The sequence below is a fragment of the Miniopterus natalensis genome, chromosome 8 (genome assembly GCF_054644295.1).
Source record: "Miniopterus natalensis isolate mMinNat1 chromosome 8, mMinNat1.hap1, whole genome shotgun sequence".
NCBI lineage: Eukaryota > Metazoa > Chordata > Mammalia > Chiroptera > Miniopteridae > Miniopterus > Miniopterus natalensis.
In genome coordinates, this window is record NC_142088.1 from 68,054,878 (window position 1) to 68,076,635 (window position 21,758).

Here is a 21,758-nt window from a genome sequence, read left to right on the forward strand (position 1 = left end):
TTGATAACTATGTGAGGTGCTGAGGTTAACTAAACTTGTGATCATTTCTTAACATATACAAATATCATATTTATGTTGTACAGCTGAAACGAATATAATGTTATGTAAATTATACCTCAATTTAAACCTCCACTTAGGTTTACTAGGATTCCTACTGCAGGAGTTAAATATTCAGAGAACTGAAATAAACCACAGGGTTGTGGGCTGTCTCCATCCACATGAATGGTTGAATAATTCTTGCTGCAATGCTGGCCCTAATTACGTATCCAGTCAAAAGTAATAAAAATTCAGCAGGCCTTGGAAATGATTTTCATAGTCCTTACCTTTTCCTGTGTATGGCTCCTGTATCTGACATGGTTCATAGGCAGCTCCAACTTCTGTCCCCAGGAGTACAATGTTTATAATTGGGATGCACCAGCTTGAGGGAGGCCTGGGATTCCCAGGGACCAAGTGTGACTTTGCAAATGCTCTGGAATCCGTGAACATCTGTGCCAATCTGATAACACCTGCTGTTCCTGGGCTGCACGTACTCTGGGCTGGAAGAAACTGGGCTCCAGGGAAGCTGCACGTGGCACGCCCTCCTACCTTTTGGGCTTCCCAGCACTTTATTTGCCTAACAAATAGGGAAAGCTTTCTATACAGCATTTGAGCTAAAATGGACAATTGGGTGATCAATATATTGGATAAGAACACAAATTCTTTATCTAACCAAATGTTTTTTGTTATGTAAATATGTTCATACTGAGAATTGTCTCTAGTTGATTGGCACTAACTTTATAAGAGGGCAAAATGACCCAAGTCATACCCACTGGAATCACCGCGACAGAGAACGTGATGCTCCGTAAAACGTTTTGTGAGATGAGGGGTTTACCACACAATACAGTACACAGATGTGTTATAGAACTGTGCCCCTGAAACCTATATAACTTTATTAACCAATGTCACCACAGTAAATTCAATATAAATGAATAAATAAGGAAAAAAAACCAAAGGTGAGTGGTTTACTGTCTTTCTCCTTCTTTAAGTTTGAAATTAAAATCTTTAGGAAAAGTCTTTAATACTGGCACTCATTTAAAAAGGCAATTTTAATTTACAAAAGACAAAGTGGGTCTATATTTGTAAACATTTATTCTCTTGAACTGAAAAAGGCTTGCATCAGCACACATTGTACAGCCTTTCAAATTATACAGAATTGAAAAAAGGTTCCTTGTAATAAGTGCAATGAATCTTTGATGTCCAGTGATCTGCTGCAAACAATGAAAACAAACTTTAAACTGCTTAAGAAGTTTCCAGCACTCTTCAAATGCATTTCCTTAGGTGACAAAAAATTCACAAGGAGGGGACTGCAATTAAGTGGCATTTAGTTATTGGAAGGATATAAAAAAATCCCCACAAAAACCTGTAAGTATTTTCCTGCCTAGAATGATTCCTATTCCCCTTTGAGTCTAAGTGGTTTGATTAAGAAGCCTTAAGAACATAACATAATTTGCTTTATACTTAATGGTCATACTACCTAAATGAGTAAGGAAAGCACCCAATGAGGGAACTGTGTTTTCTGGAAATTGCTTCTGTGTTTAGAGATACAGGGGAAGAGTAATCTATTTGTGGGCTCTCTGTAGCCATCCTTTGGCCCCTCAAAAAGACAGCACATGGTTCTGACTTGGTTATTCCACTCCTGTATTCCTTCCCCCAGTTCTATGCTGGATAACACTGTGCTGGCTGCAAAAAAGAAATACAGGTTGCGACTAATTGTAATAATTTTGAAGAATCATTTGCTGTACAATAGAGCTTTGGATCTGATACAAGAATTCAGAAATATAAAACAAAATAACTATAAAAGTCATGGGACACTGGAACAGCATTTCCTCAGAAAAAGCTGCTAACTCTGTATGACTCTGATGTGGATTCCTACAGTCTGGGGTGCAGTGTGTATCTGCCCCCTTGCTGGAACACTGGCCTGTCTTCAAAAGCTGTTATGCCATGACCACACATCCTAGGAGTCTCTATCATGTTAACAGAAACTCCAAATACCAAGCCAATTAAAGACGGGAGAGGACAGGGGAATCATAAAGGCCAAGGGTCCAAGGTGGCTGTTACTGAGAACTTGCCCTTTCCAAAATGTGAAAGTCATAGTGCTTCTTGCTTGTTCTCAGTTTAAATTTGTTAACCGAGTTAATCTGTTTCTTCAATGCATTCTGCGCAGCTGAAATGGAGGGGAATGTGGCTAAGACGGTGTAAGTGGAGGCCAAGTCAATGGGTTTAGAGCGTTCGGAACTGACAGTGCTGTCTCCGCTGCCACAGCAGAGGGGGTGACGACGCGGCTGGGACTGGGACTGGGGGTCCCGCAGCCACCGGATCTTGGCGCCAATTTTGAAGAGTTCCCCAAAAAGCTTCTCGGCTTCCATGCGAGTTATTCCATCTGGTAGTTCAGTAATTTCCAAGACTTTCCCAACAACTAGAATGGAAAAAGTGTAGAATTAACAATCCCTGTTATTGAAGAGGGAGGAAAAAGTACTGTAGACCCAAATATGACAGAGAAAATGAACAGAATTTTCTAAAACCACTCAAATCCACAAAATTATAACTGTTATGGCCGTCTTTCAAATCATTCCTACTTACCCCCTAGGCAAGGAATGGAGAGCTAATGGTGCTAAACTACCCATTTCACAGCCTTCACTGACAGCTGCGCATACAAAACCCAGCTCTGCACAGTGGCTTCTCTAAATGAGGTGTGTGATTCTGGGCAAACAGTTCCCTGAGCCTCATGTTCCCATAGTAAAATAAAGATAACAGCACTTGCCCTCACCACCCCAAGGAGGCTGAGTAGAAAGCTAAAGTACATACCTGACAGTGCTTCGTGACAGAAAGGTGACATATTTGTTCATTTGCTCTATCTCCATATGGGTATAAGGATTACTTCCTTTCTCAAAGAACAGAGGCAAAGAGTTTCACTCTACCTGTTCCTGTCACACACGTCTTTTCCTTTTGGTCCTTCACCCCTCCTAAATGCAACCTTTACCATACTACGCTCTCAAACCTCAGATGAAATAGCATTAAAAGAACAGCTTGGCCAATGTGGCTCAGTGGTTGAGCATCACCCTATAATCCAGGAGACTGCTGTTCAATTCCTGTTCAGGGCACATGCCTGGGTTGCGGGCTTTATCTCCAGCAGGGGGTGTGCAGGCAGGAGGCAGCTGATCAATGACTCTCTCATCATTGATGTTTTTCTCTCTCTCTGAAATCAATAAAAACATTAAAAAAAAGAGAAAAGAACATATTCAAGCCCTGGCCAGTTTGGCTCAGTGGTCAGAGCGTCAGCTCGAGGACGGAAGGGCTGTGGGTTTGATTCCTAGTCAAGGGCACGTAACTCGTTAAAGGCTCGATCCCTGGCCCTAGTCAGGGTGTGCGCGGGAGGCAATCAATTGATGTGTTTCTCTCTCACATCATTGTTTCTCTCTCTCTCTCTCTCTCTCTCTGTCTCTCCCTCCCTGTCTCTTCCACTCTCTCTAAAAAAATTCAATGGGAAAAATATCCTGTGTGAGAACCAAAACAAGAACAAAAAACCAGAACATATTCAAGCACCCTACGTTATAGATGGCATAATGTTCTATGACTTTTGCAGGACTCTAGGAAGAAGAAAACCCATTTCTGCGCTGTGGTATAGTTTTAAAGGCTGTCCAACTCAATAGTTTGTAGAACCACATCCAGTTGCCTCTCAGGGACACACCTGCTTCTCCTGCACCAAGGTCAGTGGATGCAGCTTTTTTAGCTTGTTTCCGTCCTCGGTTTCCATGCCTGCTACCAGACTGACCCTGAAAACACACAAACAGATGAGAAATAATGCTGAAAAATGTGTTTGCAATGTTTAAACACTTAACACCTAACCATACTCAATACGGGTTTTGTATTTCAGCAGAAAAAATTCAATGCCAGGCCTTCTGAGTTCTGCCTTTGTGGCAATGGCACTCCTGTCCCTCACTACGACCAGTCACTTGCTGGTCTTTCATAAGAAAGGGTGCCCTACACCCAGCACACCCACTTTTGGCTAGCACAAGTGAATTACTGCACAGCCAAGCAGTGCTCCACCTTCTCCCTTGATCTGCTCTCAATGGGGCCAGTGACATCAAGAAAGGAATAAGCTGAGGCACAAGGCTCTCCCTGCGCAGCGCCAACAGGAGGCCCAGGGCGCACACACTCAGCAACGGAAGTCTGATGCTCTGGCAACAATGCCTAGGAGGTGCGCCGGCCGGCTGTCTCACCTGCTGGGTTGGCATGTGTCCATGCAGAACAGCAGGAGGGTTGTACTGAAGTGGCTGGCCAAGCAATGGATACCTGGCATCTCCTGAAAGTCAACAGAAACATTTTTACATTTTTCCCTAATTAGTTACAAAGTACTTCCTAGAGTTTTCTAAATGGTCTCAGTTCAGTAGGTACTGACCTTTTTAAAAAGAATTAAAAGTTCCAAATGTCCTTTAAAGAGCCAGGGTAAACTCAAAAGACTAAGGACTAGTAACAGTGGTTATGAAGGAGGGTAAGTGGTGGGACCTGGGTCAACAGGGGAAAGGATGAAGAGAGACTTCTCTATATACTTTAACATTCCATATGAAACCCATCAAAATAACTATAATACCCCCTTGTAACCACTTAAGATGCTAAAATCCACATTTTTTCTGATGATTAAAAATGAATGTAACTTACATTTCAGGGGAAGGAAGACCCTGGAAAAACATTAAGCTTCCTAGCTCTCCAAAGTCACTATTAACATGCATGTATATATATATATTTATGTATACAAACATTTTAGAGTCTTAACCAACAGGTGTATTTATGTTGTAGATATATTTACATTATAAGCTCTCTTTAAATGAGTTTGTATTTATAATTTTGACTTGCTTAGCCCCAGCCGGTTTGGCTCAGTGGTTGGAATGTCAGCCCGCAGACTGAAGGGTCCTGGGTTCAATTCTGGCCAAGGGCACATACCTCAGTTGCAGGCTCGGCCCCGGTTGGGGGTACGTGTGGGAGGCAACCAATGGATGTGTCTCTCCCACATCAATGCTTCTCTCTCTCTCCCTTTCACTCTCTCTGAAAAGCAGTGGAAAAAATATCCTCAGGTGAAGATTAAAAAAAACAAAACAAAAAACAAAACAAAACAAAACCCTAAAAAAAAAAATTTTTTTTTTAACTTGCTTAGAAAGAGTGGCACAATTCATAAGTGTTATTCATGAGCAAGTATACTCTTCCTGAATCAACAAGTGTGTGGGTAGTCAGGATGGAGATCCTCCAATTATTTTCTTATACTCAGGAATGCCTAAAAGCATCACATGAAAAGGGAGTCATTCCCCCAGACTGTGGGGACATCTTTCTTGGGAGGCAAACTTTCGGCTTTTGCCTGAGGGGGAAAGCAATTGCTCCACCCTGCTGCAGAGTCTCTTGCCCTGCCCAGAGGAGTTTCTACAGCCTGAGGCTTAAGAGACTGATAACAACTAGCCGCCTCACCCAGTGGAAGCTTCTATAGCCTGAGGCTCATTAAGAGGATCAGATTAACAAGACTACAGACTGAGGCAGACTTCAGGGTGCTTTGAGTTTTTGCCTGATCTGTTTTGGGACCTGGGCCTTAGAAAAGCAGACTTTGGTGTGCATCTTGGTCCTGTCCAAATGCATCCAGCCCTAGCAGGGGAGACCTCAAGCCTGGGGTTGTTGACAGCCCCAAACAGGGTACTCAGGGCCAATCACAAACTGTGTCTGACATTGGCCTGAATCAGAGACCCTCCAAAAAGACTGAGAATCCTAGCAGATCTACCTAACATTTAGCCAAAATGGGGAGACCAAATAACAAACCCCAAATGAAAGAACAAGAGAAGTCTCCAGAAAAAGAGCCAAATGAAACAGAGATAAGCAACCTCTCAGATATAGAGTTTCGAATACTGATTGTAAGGATGCTCAAGAGCATGAAAAAAGATTTGGAAACTATGAAAAATGACCAGTCAGAAATGAAGAATGACATAGCAGAAATAAAGAATATATTAGAAGGAATAAACAGATTAGAAGAAGCTGAGGACTGGATCAGTGAATTAAAAGACAGGGTAGAAAAAAATCACTCAATCAGAGACCCAAAAACAAAAAAATTAAAAAACAAGAGGACAGTCTAAGGGAGCTGTGGGACAGCATAAAATGTAACAATATTTGTATTATAGGAGTACCACAGAAGGTTGAAAGTAAGCAGGGGTTAGAGAACCTGTCTGATGAAATAATGGCAGAAAACTTTCCTTAACCTGGTAAAGGAAAAAGGCACAGAGAGTCCCAAGCAAGAAGAATCCAAAGAGGCCTACGCCCAGACATATCATAATTAAAATGTTAAGAATCTAAGACAAAGAGAGAATCTTAAAGGAAGCTAGAGAAAAGCAAACTGTTACCTACAAAGGAGCTCCCATAAGGCTGTCCTGACTTCTTATCGGAAACTCTGCAGGCCAGAAGGAAATGGAATGAAGTATTCAAGGTAATGCAAAAGAAGGATCTGAAACCAAGACTACTCTATCCAGCAAGATTATCAATCAAGCTAGATTGTGAAAGAAAGAGCTTCCAAGACAAAAAAAGGTTAAAAGAATTTATTACTACAAAACCAGCATTACAGGAAATGTTAAAGGGACTGCTATAATTAGACTTAGAAATGAAGAGAATGAGAAACAGCTATAAAGAAACAAAATGTCAGTAGATAAGTATCTTTCAATAATAACCTTAAATGTAAATGGATTAAATGCCACAATAAAGAGATATAGGGTAGCTGAATGGATAAGAAAACATGACCCAACTATATGCTGTCTACAAGAGACCCACCTCAGAACAAAAGACTCATACAGGATGAGAGTGAAGGGATGGAAAAAATATTCCATGCAAATGGAAATGAAAAAAAAAAAAAAGCTGGGGTAGCAATACTCATATCAGACAAAATAGACTTCAAAATGAAGACCATAATGAGAGACAAGAAAGGTGATTACATAATACTAAAGGGATCAATCCAGCAAGAGGATATAACCCTGATAAACATATATGCACCCAATATAGAAGCACCTAAATTTATAAAAAAACTTCTAGAGGACTTTAAGGGAGAGACTGACAGCAATACAGTCATATTCGGGGACTTTAACACCCCAATGACTTCACTGAATAGGTCTTCCATTCAAAAAATCAACAAGGAAACAGCAACCATAAATGACACACTAGATCAGATGGATGTAATTGACATTTACAGAACATTCTACCCCAAAGCTGCAGAATATACATTCTTCTCAGGTGCACACGGGACATTCTCAAAGATAGACCACATGTTAGGACACAAAACAAGTCTCTATAAGTTCAAGAAGACTGAGATCATATCAAGCATCTTCTCGGATCACAATGGCACGAAACTAGAAATCAACTACAATAAAAACACTAAAAGACATTTGAACACATGGAGACTGAAAAGCATGTTTTTAAACAATGAATGGGTTACCAAAGAGATCAAGAAAGAAATAAAAGATTTCCTGGAAACAAATGAAAATGAACACACAACTCCAGATCTATGAGATACAATGAAAGCAGTCCTGAGAGGGAAGTTTATAGCACTACAAGCCTACCTCAAAAAATAAAAAAAAACTTCTAATAGACTCTTTAACCCTACAACTCAAAAACTTAGAAAGGGAACAACAAGAAAAGCCCAGAGTAAGTAGAAGAAAAGAAATAATAAAGATTAGAGCAGAAATAAATGACATAGACACTAAAAAACAATACAAAAGATCAATGAAACCAAGAGCTGGTTCTTTGAAAAGATAAACAAGATTGATGAACCTTTAGCCAGACTCATCAAGAAAAAAGAGAAAGGACCCAAATAAACAAAATCAGAGACGAAAGAGGTGAAGTAACAACTGACCCAACAGAAATACAAAGGATTGTAAGAAAATACTATGAACAACTATGTGCCATCAAGCTGGAAAACCTGGATGAAATGGATAAAGCCCTAGAAAAATACAACCTTTCAAAACTCAATCAGGAAGAATCAGAAAGTCTAAATAGGCCGATAACTGCTGATGAAGTTGAAGCAGTAATCAAAGGGCTCCCAGCACACAAAAGCTTTGGCCCAGATGGCTTCACAAGGGAGTTTTACCAAACATTCAAAGAGGAATTAACACCTATCCTCCTCAAACTATTTCAAAAAATCCAAGAGGAAGGAACACTTCCAAACTCTTTTTATGAGGTCAACATTAGCCTAATTCCAAAACCAGATAAATACACTACAAAGAAAGAGAATTACAGGCCAATATCCCTGATGAACAGAGATACTAAAATCCTCAACAAAATATTAGCAAATTGGATCCAGCAATATATTAAAAAGATCATACACCATGACCAAGTGGGATTTATTCCAGGGATGCAAGGCTGGTACAATATAAGCAAATCAATAAACGTGACACATCACATAAACAAACTGAAAGATAAAAATCACATGATCATATCAAGAGATGCAGAAAAAGCATTCGATAAAATCTAACACCCATTTTTGATAAAAACTCTCAGCAAAGTGGGAACAGAGGGATCATACCTCAATATAATAAAGGCCATATATGACAAACCTACAGCCAACATCATACTCAATGGGCAAAAACTAAAACCGTTTCCCCTAAGAACAGGAACAAGACAGGGGTGTCCACTTTCACCACTCTTATTCAACATAGTACTGGAAGTCCTAGCTACAGCGATTAGACAAGAAGAAAACATAAAAGGCATCCAAATTGGAAAGGAGGAAACAAAACTGTCATTATTTGCAGATGACATGATATTGTACATAGAGAATCCTAAAGACTCCACCAGAAAACTACTAGATTTAATAAATGAATTCAGCAAGGCAGCAGGATATAAAATTAACACCCAGAAATCGATAGCATTTTTATACACCAATAATGAACTCTCAGAAGCAGAAACTAAAAAAAAATCCCATTTACCAATGCAACTAAAAAAATAAGATACCTAGGAATAAACTTCACCAAAGATGTAAAAGACCTTTACTCAGAAAACTACAGGACACTGAAAAAAGAAATAGAGGAAGATATAAACAAATGGAAAAATATACCATGTTCATGGATTGGAAGAATTAACATCATTAAAATGTCCATATTACCCAAAGCAATCTATAAATTCAATGCAACCCCTATTAAAATACCAACAGCATTTTTCAGAGATCTAGAAAAAACACTTAGAAAATTTATCTGGAACCAAAAAACATCCCAAATAGCTAAGGCAATCTTGAGAAAGAACAACAAAGTTGGAGGATCACAATAACAGATATCAAGTTGTACTACAAAGCCACTGTAATCAAAATAACCTGGTACTGGCACAAGAACAGACATATTGATCAGTGGAACAGAACAGAGAACCCAGAAATTGACCCATGCCATTATGGTCAATTAATATTTGACAAAGGAGGCAACAACATACAATGGAGTAAAGACAGTCTTTTCAATAAATGGTGTTGGAAAAATTGGACAGATACACGCAAAAAAATGAGACTGGACCACCAACTTACATCATATACAAAAGTAAATTCAAAATGGATAAAAGACTTAAATGTAAGGCATGAAACCATAAAAATCCTAGAGGAAAACATCGGCAGTAAAATCTCAGACATCTCTCATAGCAATATGTTTGCTGATACATCTCCTAGGGCAAGAGAAACTAAGGAGAAAATACACAAATGGGACTGCATCAAAATAAAAAGCTTCTGCACAGCAAAGGAAACCATCAACAAAACGAAAAGGGAGCCCGCTGTATGGGAGAACATATTTGCCAATGACACATTGGATAAAGGGTTAATATCCAAAATATATAAGGAACTTACACGACTTAACAAAAGGAAGACAAACAATCCAATTAAAAAATGGGCAATGGACCTAAATAGACACTTCTCCAAAGAGGATATACAAATGGCTAAGAGACATACGAAAAAATGCTCAATGTCGCTAATTATCAGAGAGATGCAAATTAAAACTACAATGAGGTATCACTTCACACCTGTCAGAATGGCACCATCAACAAGTCAATGAACTAAAAGTGCTGGCAAGGGTGTGGAGAAAAGGGCACCCTGGTACACTGCTGGTGGGAATGCAGATTGGTGCAGCCACTATGGAAAGCAGTATGGAGTTTCCTCAAAGATTTAAAATTGACCCTGCCATTTGACCCAGTGACCCCACTTCTAGGAATATATCCTAAGGAACCCCAAACACCAATCGCCAAGAACTTATGTGCCCGTATGTTCATAGCAGCACAATTCACAATATCTAAGATTTGGGAACAGCTCAAGTGCCCATCAGCAGATGAGTGGATAAAAAAGCTGTGGCACATTTACACCATGGAATACTATGAGGCTGTGAAGAGGACCTTTTGGCCTTTGGCACAGCATGGAGGGAACTAGAGAGTATTATGCTAAGTGAAATGAGCCAGTCAGGGAAACACAAGTACCAAATGATCTCACTTATATGTAGAATATAATAAACAAAATAAACTGATGAACAAAGTGGATCCAGAGACATAGAAGCTTAGAACAAACTGAGGTATCTCAGAGGAAAGGCAAGGAGGGGTGTGTGGGTGGGGAGAGATTAATCAGGGAACTTGAACGTCTATGGGCATGGCCCATGGATGTGGACATTGGTGTGGGGAGGGCCTGGGGTAGGATGGATGTGGGATGGAGGGGATCAGTGGGGTTAAAAGGGGGACATCTGTAATGGTCTCAACAATAAAGATAAAGAAATATTTAAAAAAAAAGAAAAAAAAAAGGGCTTAATAAATGTTGATTGCAAAGACTTCCCCCTGGAGAAGAATGTTTTCATTTGTTATAGTCTCATTTTATTTTAACCATAAGTCCCCAAATTTAGTACATTATGTGTTTGGAAGAGGGTGATAGGTAGGTGCTAGGAAAGTGTCTTCAGGAAATGTATGCCCTTTCTCTCAACAGTTTCATAACAGAAAGAAGCAAGGTGCCCCTGACCATGAATCGAACCCAATACCGTTTGGTGCACGGGCCGACACCCTAACCACTGAGCCACGTCAGCCAGGCTACAATTCTTTTAAGAAAATTTGAGACGATTAGCATAAAACAAAATGTACACCTTTAGTGTTAGGTTTGATGACTTCTAACAACTGTACAAGTCCATGCAACCATGACCCAAAAGAGATAATGTGCATTCCTGTTTCCTGAAAAGTTCCCTCAAGCTCATTTCCAGTCAACTCCATATCCCATCCACACCAGTATCTGATTTCTAACATCATAGTTTAGTTTGCTTGTAGCTGGAGTTCATATAATTAGAATCAGAGTAAGTCTTCTTTGTGTGTCTGGCCTGTTTTTTGCTTAACATAAGTCTGAGCTTCTTCCATGTTGTTGCATGTCAGCAGTTTGCTTTGTTAAGCTTCACTGCTGAGCAGTGTTCCATTGCAAGGATACGCTACAATGTGTTTACCCAGTCTCCACTGGTGGATATTTGGGTCAGTCCAGTTTGGGCTATTACAGTTGTTATAAATGTTCTTGTGTAAGTCTTCATGAACATGTTTTCACTTCTCTGGGGTAAATACCTAGGCGTGCAATCGCTACATTGTAAAAAACTGTCAAATCTTAAAGTGGTTTTATCATTTTACATTCCCTTGCCAATGTGTGAGAATTTTAGTTGCTCTGTATGTTCAACAGCATTTGGTGTTGCTAGTCTTTTTTATTATTGCCATTCTGGTGGAGGAAAAGCGATATTTTATTCAGATTTTAATATTCCTTTCCCTAATGAATAATAATGTTGAACATTTTTTCAAAGTCTTACTGGTCAGTTTCTTTTTTGAAATGTCCATGTAACTTCTTTTTAATTTTTTAAATTTATTTTTTTAATCCCCATCCGGGGATATGTTTTTCCCATTGATTCTAGAGAGAGGAAGGGAGAGGGAGAGGGAGGGAGGGAGGGAGAGAAACATCAGTCGGTTGCCTCCAATTGCCTCTCATACACCCCCTGACCTAGGATCAAACTCGAAACCTGGGTATGTGCCCCGACTGGGAACGGAATCCTTTGGTGCACAGGATCACACTCTAATCACTGAGCCACACTTGCCAGGGCAATGTAACATCTTTTTAAAAATCATTCACTATACTGTGAATTTCCCCTTTTAATGATTCTTTAAAACATGATTTTTCCCTAGCTGGTTCTGCTCAGTGGCTAGAGTGTCAGCCCTCGGACTGAAGGGTCCTGGGTTTGATTCCAGCCAAGGGCACACATCTTGGTTGCAGGCTTGACTCCCATTGGGAGCATGTGGGAGGCAACCAATAGATGTGTCTCTCTCACATGGATATTTCTCTCTCTTCCTTTCTCTCTGAAAAAGCAAAGGAAAAAATATCCTCTGGTGAGGATTAAAAAGACAAAAACAAAAAACCCCATGATTTTTAGATAACTGCATAGTATTCCTTATATGGATATACCATGATCTGATCCTTATTGAAGGACATTTAGGTTTTGAAAAATTTTTTTTTTAGTACAGAATAAACTCTGCATAAATAGTTTACATTGATTATGTGCATTTATCCTTAAAATAAATTCCAGGAAATAAAATCAATGGTTTCCATATTATTTTATAATCATTGCTCATGTGTTGCTTCTCTACCTAGTATGAGAATGCATGAGGATGAAGACTTCATTTTACTCATTTTTGTACATCAGGGGCATAGCAAGTTCTCAATAAATGTTTGCTGAATAAATTTTTGAATAAACTCTTGACACATATTGCTCTAATGTAGAAATTAGAAATATAAAACAAATATAGATCATTTTGTATGGAGGAATGGAGTCTAAGGAAAATAAGTTATAACCATTTTAATTCTGTCATGTAAGTAATTACTGAATGTAAGTAATTACTAAGTTAGTAATTACTTATTAATTAGTGATGAAATATTACTGTGGAAAACTGAAAGATAGCAATACCCAGGTAAGGTACAAAGTTATTAGGACTGATGTCTTAAAATTCTGTGACGCTGTGATGAGTTTCATGCACACTTACCTTGCCCAGGAATAAAAGGTCTAGAAAATGGAGGTATGATGGAAAGTGGTGGTCCAGAAGGACGAACAGTTTTCAGGGTGGACAGCTGAGCTGGTGCTGGCGACTGAGCTGGTGAAATAATGGGACTACTAAGTTGAGGGCTGTGCTGTAATTACATCAAGAAAATGGGACAGCATTTTAGTCAGGAGTTTTACAAATTTCCTTTTATACAACAATTTTTATTCTTTTTGATTATAAACATGTACTTGTTATATTACTGCAATACATACATTATTATAAAGTTAAAACTTTATGGAAATTTATAACTTCCAATTCCCAAAGATAAACACTAGTAACAGATTGTTTCTATGCATATGCATCCGTACATCCATGTTTTACAAAAATGAAAAGACTATACATCCTACTTAAAAAGAAAAAGTTTTTTTATTTTTTATTGATTTCAGAGAAAGGAAGGGAGAGGGAGAGAAAGAAATATTAATGATGAGAGAGAATCATCAATTGACTGCCTCTTGCACACCCCCTACTGGGGATGGAGCCTGAAATCCCGGCATGTGCTCTGACCGGAAATCGAACCCTGATCTCCCAGTTCATGTGTTGAAGGTCCACCACTGAGCCACACAAGATGGGCTATATATCCTATTTTTGGATCTTGCCTTTGTACCTAGACAATAATATTGTAGATACTTTTGGATGAGAGAATATTTACATCAACCTCATTCTTTTTTTCACATTAACTTACTTTAACATTTTATTTTTAAATCCATCCCAGAAGAACAGTTGCAAAAATAGTACAAATAATTCTCAGATTTCCCAAATGCTAATATTTTATTATATTGGATTTATCTATTATTTTTTCCTGAGCTATACGAGAATCAGTTGCTCACAATACCCCCATCTTGAAATAATTTGTCTATTTCCTAAAAACAAGAAAGTCTCACTAATACACTTTTTAACAAAAAACAAACAAAAAATTGTAGTCCAGAATCCAACCTAGAATCAAGTGAAGTGCTGCATTTAGTTGTGATGTCTCTTTGACCCTCTCTAACCTGGAAGAGAGCCTCAGTCTTCTCTTTCATGACTTTTACATTTCTGAAGGTCACTATGAAGATCAGTTATTTTGTGAAATGTTCCTCAATTTTGGTTTGCTTGCTGTTTTCTCATAAAAAAGTTCATGACATACATTTGGTGAGGGAATACCAGAAAAGTGATGTTGCTTCCTCCTCAGTGCATCATAGGAGGAGGAACATGCTGTCCATTTGTCATCACAGTATTGGTGATGTTTTTATTTCAATAGCTTGGTTAAGGTGCTGTTTGGTAGGTTTCTCCATTGTGAAGTTCCTATTTTTTCCTTTCTAGTTACAACTGTATGCTGTGGGGAGATCATATTATCTCTGAACAGGGATCATTTTACTTCTCTTCCCAACTTGGATATCTTTTATTTCTTTTTCTTGTCTAATTGCTCTGGGTAGGACTTATAGTCTGATGCTGGTTGAAAGAAGATACTTTGTATGATATCTACCTTTTAGAATCTGTTGAGACTTATTACATGGCTTAATATATGGTCTATCCTAGAAAATGTCTCATGTGCACCTGAGAAGAATGTGTATGCTGCTGTTGTCCAGTAGAGTGTTCTGTATATGTTTGTTAGATCTAATTGGTTTACTATGCTTAAGTTCTTCACTTCTGTACTTATCTTCTGTCTGGTTGTTCTAACCACTATTGAGAGTAGGGTACTCAAGTCTCCAGATATTACTGTAGAATTGTCTATTCCTCCCTTCAAATGTACGTTTTTGCTTCCTGTATTTTGATAGCCTATTAGGTACATGTTTGTATTTGTTACATTTGTTGCTGTACTGGAACTCCTTTGTATCTTGCAAACTCTTTCGATCTAAAGTCTGTCTTTTGATTAGAGAGTTTAATTCATTTATATTTAAAGTAATTAATGATAAAGAGGGACTTACTTTTGTCATTTTGCTATTATTTTTCTAAATGCCTTATATTTTTGTTCAATTCCTGCACTACTGTCTTTGTTTGTTTACCTGATTTTTTGTAGTAAAATGTTTAAATTCTTTTCTCATTTTCATTTGTATATACTTCATAGATTATTTTTCTTTGTGGTTACTTTGGGGATTACACTTAATGTCCTAAAGTTATAATACTCTAATCTGAATTAATACCTGTTTAACTTCACTAATTTAACAACAAAAATATCTGCTCCTTTACAGCTGTCCCCACCTCTTTTAGTTGCTAGTGTCATAAAGTTACATCTTTATACATTATGTGCCCCAAAGCAAACTAATAATTTTTCTTTTTTATAAAATCCTCACCCAAGGATATGCTTAGAGAGAGAGGAAGGGGGGAGGGGGAGGAGGAGGAGAGAGATCCATCAGTTGCCTTCTGTAAACTAGTAATTCTTTTAAGTGCATTACTCTCTTAGATTTTGTAGAAGACAAAATGTGGAGTTACAAATCAAAGTTACAAAAATATTACCTTTTAGATAATAAAAAAAATGAGTTTCTTAAATTATGTACAAAGCAAAAAGTGGAGTTACAAACCATTGATATAATACTATTAGTTTAACTGAAAGCTTTATTTCTTCATATGACTTTCTGTTACTGTCTAGGGTCCTTTCATTTCACTCTGCAGGACTCCTTTGAGAATTTCTTGCAGGGTAGGGTTCAGCTTTTATTTGGAATTCTTCCCCCCCCCTTTTAAAAATATATCTTTATTGATTTCAGAGGAGGAAGGGAGAGAGAGAAACATCAATGGTGAGAGACCTGCCATTGATCAGCTGCCTCCTGCACATCCCCGACTGGGAGATCGAGCCTGCAACCTGGGCATGTGCCCCAACTGGGAATCAAACTGCAATCTTCTAGATCCTAGGTCTACGCTCAACCACTGAGCCATGCCCGGCTGGGCTATTTGGAATTCTTAATTTTCCCCTTACTTTTTTTTTTTAAATATATATCTTTATTGATTTCAGAGAGAGGAGGGAGAGGGAGAGAGAGAGGAACATCAATGATGAGAGAGCCACTGACTGGCTGCCTCCTGCATCCCCCTCCCTCCCCAACTGGGGATCAAGCCCGCAACCAGGGCATGTGCCCTGACCAGGAATCGAACCCGGATCGCCTGGATCCTAGGTCAAAGCTCAACCACTGAGCCACGCCCAGCCGGGCTCCCCTTACTTTTGAAGGACAGTTTTGCTGGATGCAAAATCCTGATTGACAGTTTTTCTTCTCTGACAGTTTTTCTTCATTTAGCACTTTGAATATATTGACCTGCTCTCTCTAGCCTCCAAAGATTCTGATGAGAAATCTGCTGATAATCCTTTGGAGGATCCCTTGTATGTGACAAGTCATTTTTCTTTTGTTGTTTTTAACATTCTGTCTTTGTCTTTAGAATGATTGATTATAATGTGTCTCAATGTAGGTCTCTTTGACTTCATCTTAGAGCCTGTGGAGCTGCTTGACGTTTATGTTCATGTCTTTTATCAGACATGGAAAGTTTCAAGCCATTATTACCACAAATATCCTCTCTGTCCCTTTCTCTCTTCTCCTTCTTGTATGCTCACAATATGTAAGTGGGTCCACTTGATGATGTCCCAAAGGTCTCTTAGGCTCTGTGTACTTTCCTTTATTCTTTATTCTGTCTGTTCCTCTGACTTGATACTTTCCACTGTCCTATTTTCAAGCACTCTGATTCTTCCTTCTGCCTGCTCAAATCTGCCATTGAATTTCCCTAGTGATTTTTTTCATTTTAATTATGGTATTTTCAACTCCAGAATTTATTTCTGGTTTCTTTTAATTTTTTAAAAAATATATTTTTATTGATTTCAGAGAGAGGAAGGGAGAGGGGGAGAGAGAGATAGGAACATCAATGATGAGAGAGTTATTGATTGGCTGCCTCCTGCACACCCCCTACAGGGGATCAAGCCTGCAACCTGGGTATGTGCCATGATCTCCTGGTTCACAGACCGACGCTCAACCACTGAGCCAAGCCAGTTGGGCTGGTTTCTTTTTAGGTTTTCTATCTCTTTACTGAGATTTCCATTTTGTTCATACATTGTTTTCTTTCTTCAAATCACCCTTTAGTTCTTTGAGCATCCTTTAGACAGTTGTTTTAAAGTCTTTGTCTAAGAGATCTCTCATCAGGTCTTTTTCAGGGATAATTTCTGTTGATTTATTTATTTTCTTCGAATAGGCCATAATTTCCTTTTCCTTTGTATGCCTTGTGGGTTTGCTTGTTTAAAACTGGATATTTGAATCTGGTAATCTGCTAAGCATGGAACTTAGATTCTCCCATTTTCTTAGGGTTTCCTGGGGTTTTTTGTTATTGTTCTTGTTTATTGATTGTTGCAGGCTGTTTCTGTGCCAAGGTCAACCTGAGATCTAACTTTAAAGTCTTCTCAGGATTGTATGGAGTCTGTGCTGAATATCAAGACTATTTTCAGTTTTTCAATGTAACAACAGGGAAAAAGAAATATCCTTGTACACATATTTTAGTATGCTTGTTCCACAATTTTCACTGTACAAAATTATAAGAAGTGAATTTGTGGGTCAAAGGCTATTTACCTTCTACATTTTGGAAAAATGTCACTAAACTGCACTCCAAAAAGAGTTGTAATTTACAGCACCACCCGGAGTGCACAAGAGTGTGTAATTTCATATCTCTGTCAACAGTGCAAATGAACAGTCTTTCTAAGTTTTCCCAATCATATAAATAAAAAAATATTTTTTACATTGTCATCTGTTTAATGGCCATTGGTTAGATATAGTTTGTGAGCTAGCCTATAAATGACCGTTGACCTTTTAATTTTGCTATGATTTTGTCATGTGAATTGTAAATATTTTTTGTATATCTTTAAAAAATATGAGTATAACAAACTTCCATCTACCCATCATCCAACTTTGTGATTTCCCCTGCTTTTTTCTCCTCTAAAGTATTTAAAGTAAGTCTCGATATCACAGCATTTCACTTGAAAATATTTCAGTATATAAATATTTCTAAGAGATAAAACTAAAAAAACCCCACCACCATTACCATATTAAAAATTAACATATTTAAATATTCACTTTTTGTCCAAAAACATCTTTTGACTGGTTGGTCAGTATCCAAGAAAGATCCATATGTTGCATCTGATTATTATATCTCTTCAGTCTCTTTTAATCTATAACAGACAGCCTTCATTTCAAAATGCTATTTATCTGTTAAAGAAATGGGGCGCATCTGTCCAGGAAAATAAGGTCATGATATTTATATAAGTTGTTTTTTTTCCTTCCTGGATTTTCTAGACTTAGAGGCTTGACTAGATTAAGGGTCAATCTTTTTTTTTTTTTTTTTTGCAAGAGTACATCATGGGATACTGTTCATTTCCTCTACACCGCATCAAAAGGAAAGTAATGTTTGGTTGACCCACTTTTAGTGATGCTACAATTGATCAGCTGCTTCATATATCCGTTTTAAAGTTCCCCATGAAACTTTTCCTAATGTTTCTGGCATTTACTTATAATTTTTCCTTGATCCATTATTTTAATAATATTCCAAAATGGTGATTTTAAATTCTACCATTGCTTTTACATTTATTAATTGTATTTCTTCTATGATAAAGAGTGTTTCCTCATCAACTTTCTGGTTACACTAAAATACAGTTTATATGAAAAAAAGTAGGATAACTGCTTAATTATTTTTCTTTATCAAATTTTAGACCTAATTTACCTTCTGATTAAAAATATTTTTTTTGAACATGCAAAAGTTGGGAAGTAATATTTAAATATTGAAAAAACTGTCTGGATATAAAAAATATTCAAACTTCTTTACTAATCTGTTTCAGGTTTCAAATTCAGTGTCATGCTTTTTGAGTCAATCTTCTGTGACTAAAATATTGAAAGTATTAAAATTAAGCATCTTACCTGAACAATATTGTCTACATTGCTAAATTCCACACACTTCTGTCCTCTCTGGTGATCACAGTAATATTTGTTTTGTTTCCACTGTGGGGGTGAGTGGGCACGAGATTGTGGATTGTTTGGTACGTTAAGCTGCATCATCACCATTCCTCCACCTGGTGGAGGTGGCACAGCTGAAAATCAGAATTAGAATACTACAATCAGTATACTTTAGCAGATAGCATCTTTAAACACCAAGATAATGGCAACAATTTTACATTTCTGAACAAAATTTTACTATTATATATGTAAGGCAGATTTCAACTCTAGTGCTTCTTGCTAAAAGTGTATTGTTCCAATTATCTACTGCAGAAACTATAGCACAATTGATATATATATAAAAGTGCTTAATTTAAAAAAATGAATTAATTTTAAAACAGGCATTTTTCTAAATACAAAGAAAAACTGGGAAAAATTATCCTACAGAAACTTTGACATACAGTAAAAAGTTATCTTCTAGTAACTCAATTTCATGCAGTGGAAGAGATTGGGACATGAGAATGGAATTAACAAAGCACAGCTTTAGTACCCTGAAGTGCCCTATGACTCTGGGAAAACTTAAGCTTTTTTATTGTGTTTTCTCATCTGAAAAAGGAGGCTAGGAAGACCTCCTTGGCTGATTTTAAAGAGCTGTGATGCTTACATGTATGTCAAAACACTTTGTACAGTAGAGATAAGTGGAGTATTATATCTATCTTCTCATCTGACTTATTTCTTTTGTGTACCAGTACTGCAGCACTGCTGGTATTAGGCATATACCTTGCCTACCACTCACCACTTCGGTGTAAGGTAAAGAAGGATCCTATGCCCTGCCAACAGGACCACAGTTTGCACTGCAGTAACCATGGTAGTTCCCAGTTCCCTGGAAACAGAACCAACCTGACCTGGCTAGGCAAACCAGAGAGGGCTGACTGCTTAGGGACATCTCAAAGTTCTCCTCAGCCACAGCAGCCCATGTAGGATACAGCCACTATTAGTCATTTATTTAATAATCATTTATTATTTCTCTGTTTCTCATAGACTGTATGTCAATAAATCATTACAATAAAATAAGGTGCTTTGATAAAGGATTGTTTAAGACACCAGGGAAGCAGGGAGAAAAACAACATACTCTGTTTTAAGGACTAGGAAAGCCTTTGTAGGAGAGGTAATTTCTGAGTCAAAATTTAAGGATTAGCAGGTTTTTGGCCAACATAGGATGGTGGATAGGCATTCCAGACAGAGGGAAGAATAGGTACAAAAGTGCCTTTGGCATAAAAAAGCATAGTGTATTCTGGAAACAAAGTTCTGTGTGAATTGAGCATATAAGTATAAACAAGAGGCATACTTGCTAGTTTCGATAGAGAATTCATGCTAAATTTTTTATTCAGAGGAATGACATGAAGAGACTTCTGTTTCAGGACAGTAATTTTAGAACTGTCTATGTATGTGCTTGTGTATTGGGGAGAAGAAAGGTTGGGTGTAGGGGAAACATGAAATAAGCAAAAGCACCTGAGATCACTACAAATAAGACATGAAAAGTAGCAGCAGTGGGGAAGGAAAGTAGCAGATTTGAGGAAATGGTGAGGGCATGACCGTGAAAGGGGAGAACAGAGAAGGAGTTAATTATGACTGAATTTTGTTTTAGTTCCTAGATAGGCAAGGTAAGGAATTCAGAAAGAGGAAAAAACAGTAAATAGTAAATCTAAAGTCCCTTTGACACATCTGGGTAGGAATGTCCAGTGGAGAGTTGGCTATATGGTCCTGTCTCAGCAGAAATAAGATTAGGGAGGTGCTGGCAAAAAGCAGCAGTTGAGGCCTAGGAGGTGACTGGGTTACTTAGGAAGACCTTGAAGAAGAATGAGAGTGCCTAGGAAAAGATCCCAGAGAACATCAATATTTATGAGGTGAGGAAGGAATAAGAGCCTGAGGAAGAGAAAAAGGAGAGTGGAGTGGTAGTGGCGGCAGTAAAGGCAGTAGACTGAACCTGTTAGCTCTGATTTTTGCACGGTGCCCTAAATATCCTGGGTACATACATCTCAGCACATAACAAGTTGAAAACTTTTTTCTAGAAATGCCTAAGGAACTTAAGTTCATTATTTCTCAAATGGAAAAACCATCAACCTTTTGTTCGATTGTCTATTCATACCTGCACACTGGTGGCTTTGAAGCTGCTGGGAACTGCAGGGTGAAGTAGTTCGAGGAAACTGTACTTGTTCTGATCCTGGATGTTGTAAGTAACCTACTGATGAGCTATGGGGGAAATACCAAACACACACAAAACACAGCACAATGAGACGGAGATGACTATAAAGATACTTTGAACAAACGCTCCTACAAATTTATTTAAATAAATTATTCTTCAAATTGATTAGCAAAAAAAGTCACTCTTTTCTCTGTGAGTTATAAATAATTATCTTTTGGATAATTATCTTATGTTTATGGCAATAATACTAATTTTTAAAACCAGCGAAAAAAACAACTAATTCCATTGCTCTTACTCTTTTAAAAATTATTCTAAATATGTTTGTATTGTTCTAATGATTACTTAAAAACTAACTCACTAACTTCATAAAATAAAAAGGTAATTTATTTGGATCTTACTAAGCTGTATTTTAGAAAATAGAATATGCAGTCTGACAATTATGAGACTCAGAAAAAAATATCATATTGCTTAAAAATGTACTATCTAAGAATAAAGGAAACAATAGAACATGGTTCTAACATATTCTAACCTAAATGCTGATTAAAAACAAAAAGGCTGCTAGCATAAACCCA

The 21,758-nt window shown here is 37.8% G+C and overlaps 1 protein-coding gene across 5 annotated transcripts in view; it reads right to left on the bottom strand.

Moving 5' to 3' along the window:
- Nucleotides 1-1,111: 1,111 nt before the first annotated feature.
- The window catches only part of R3HDM1 (R3H domain containing 1), a 108,934-nt gene continuing 88,287 nt past the window's right edge, over nucleotides 1,112-21,758 (bottom strand). For all 5 annotated transcript variants that reach the window (XM_087819879.1, XM_087819878.1, XM_087819877.1 and 2 more), the window contains 6 exons: nucleotides 21,130-21,233; nucleotides 18,966-19,135; nucleotides 13,057-13,201; nucleotides 4,260-4,342; nucleotides 3,728-3,812; nucleotides 1,112-2,455 (listed from right to left, as the gene is read on the bottom strand). In XM_087819879.1, the coding sequence (XP_087676005.1) occupies nucleotides 2,094-2,455; nucleotides 3,728-3,812; nucleotides 4,260-4,342; nucleotides 13,057-13,201; nucleotides 18,966-19,135; nucleotides 21,130-21,233 (949 nt within the window). In that variant the 3' untranslated portion in view covers nucleotides 1,112-2,093. The remainder of the gene's footprint in view (nucleotides 2,456-3,727; nucleotides 3,813-4,259; nucleotides 4,343-13,056; nucleotides 13,202-18,965; nucleotides 19,136-21,129; nucleotides 21,234-21,758) is intronic.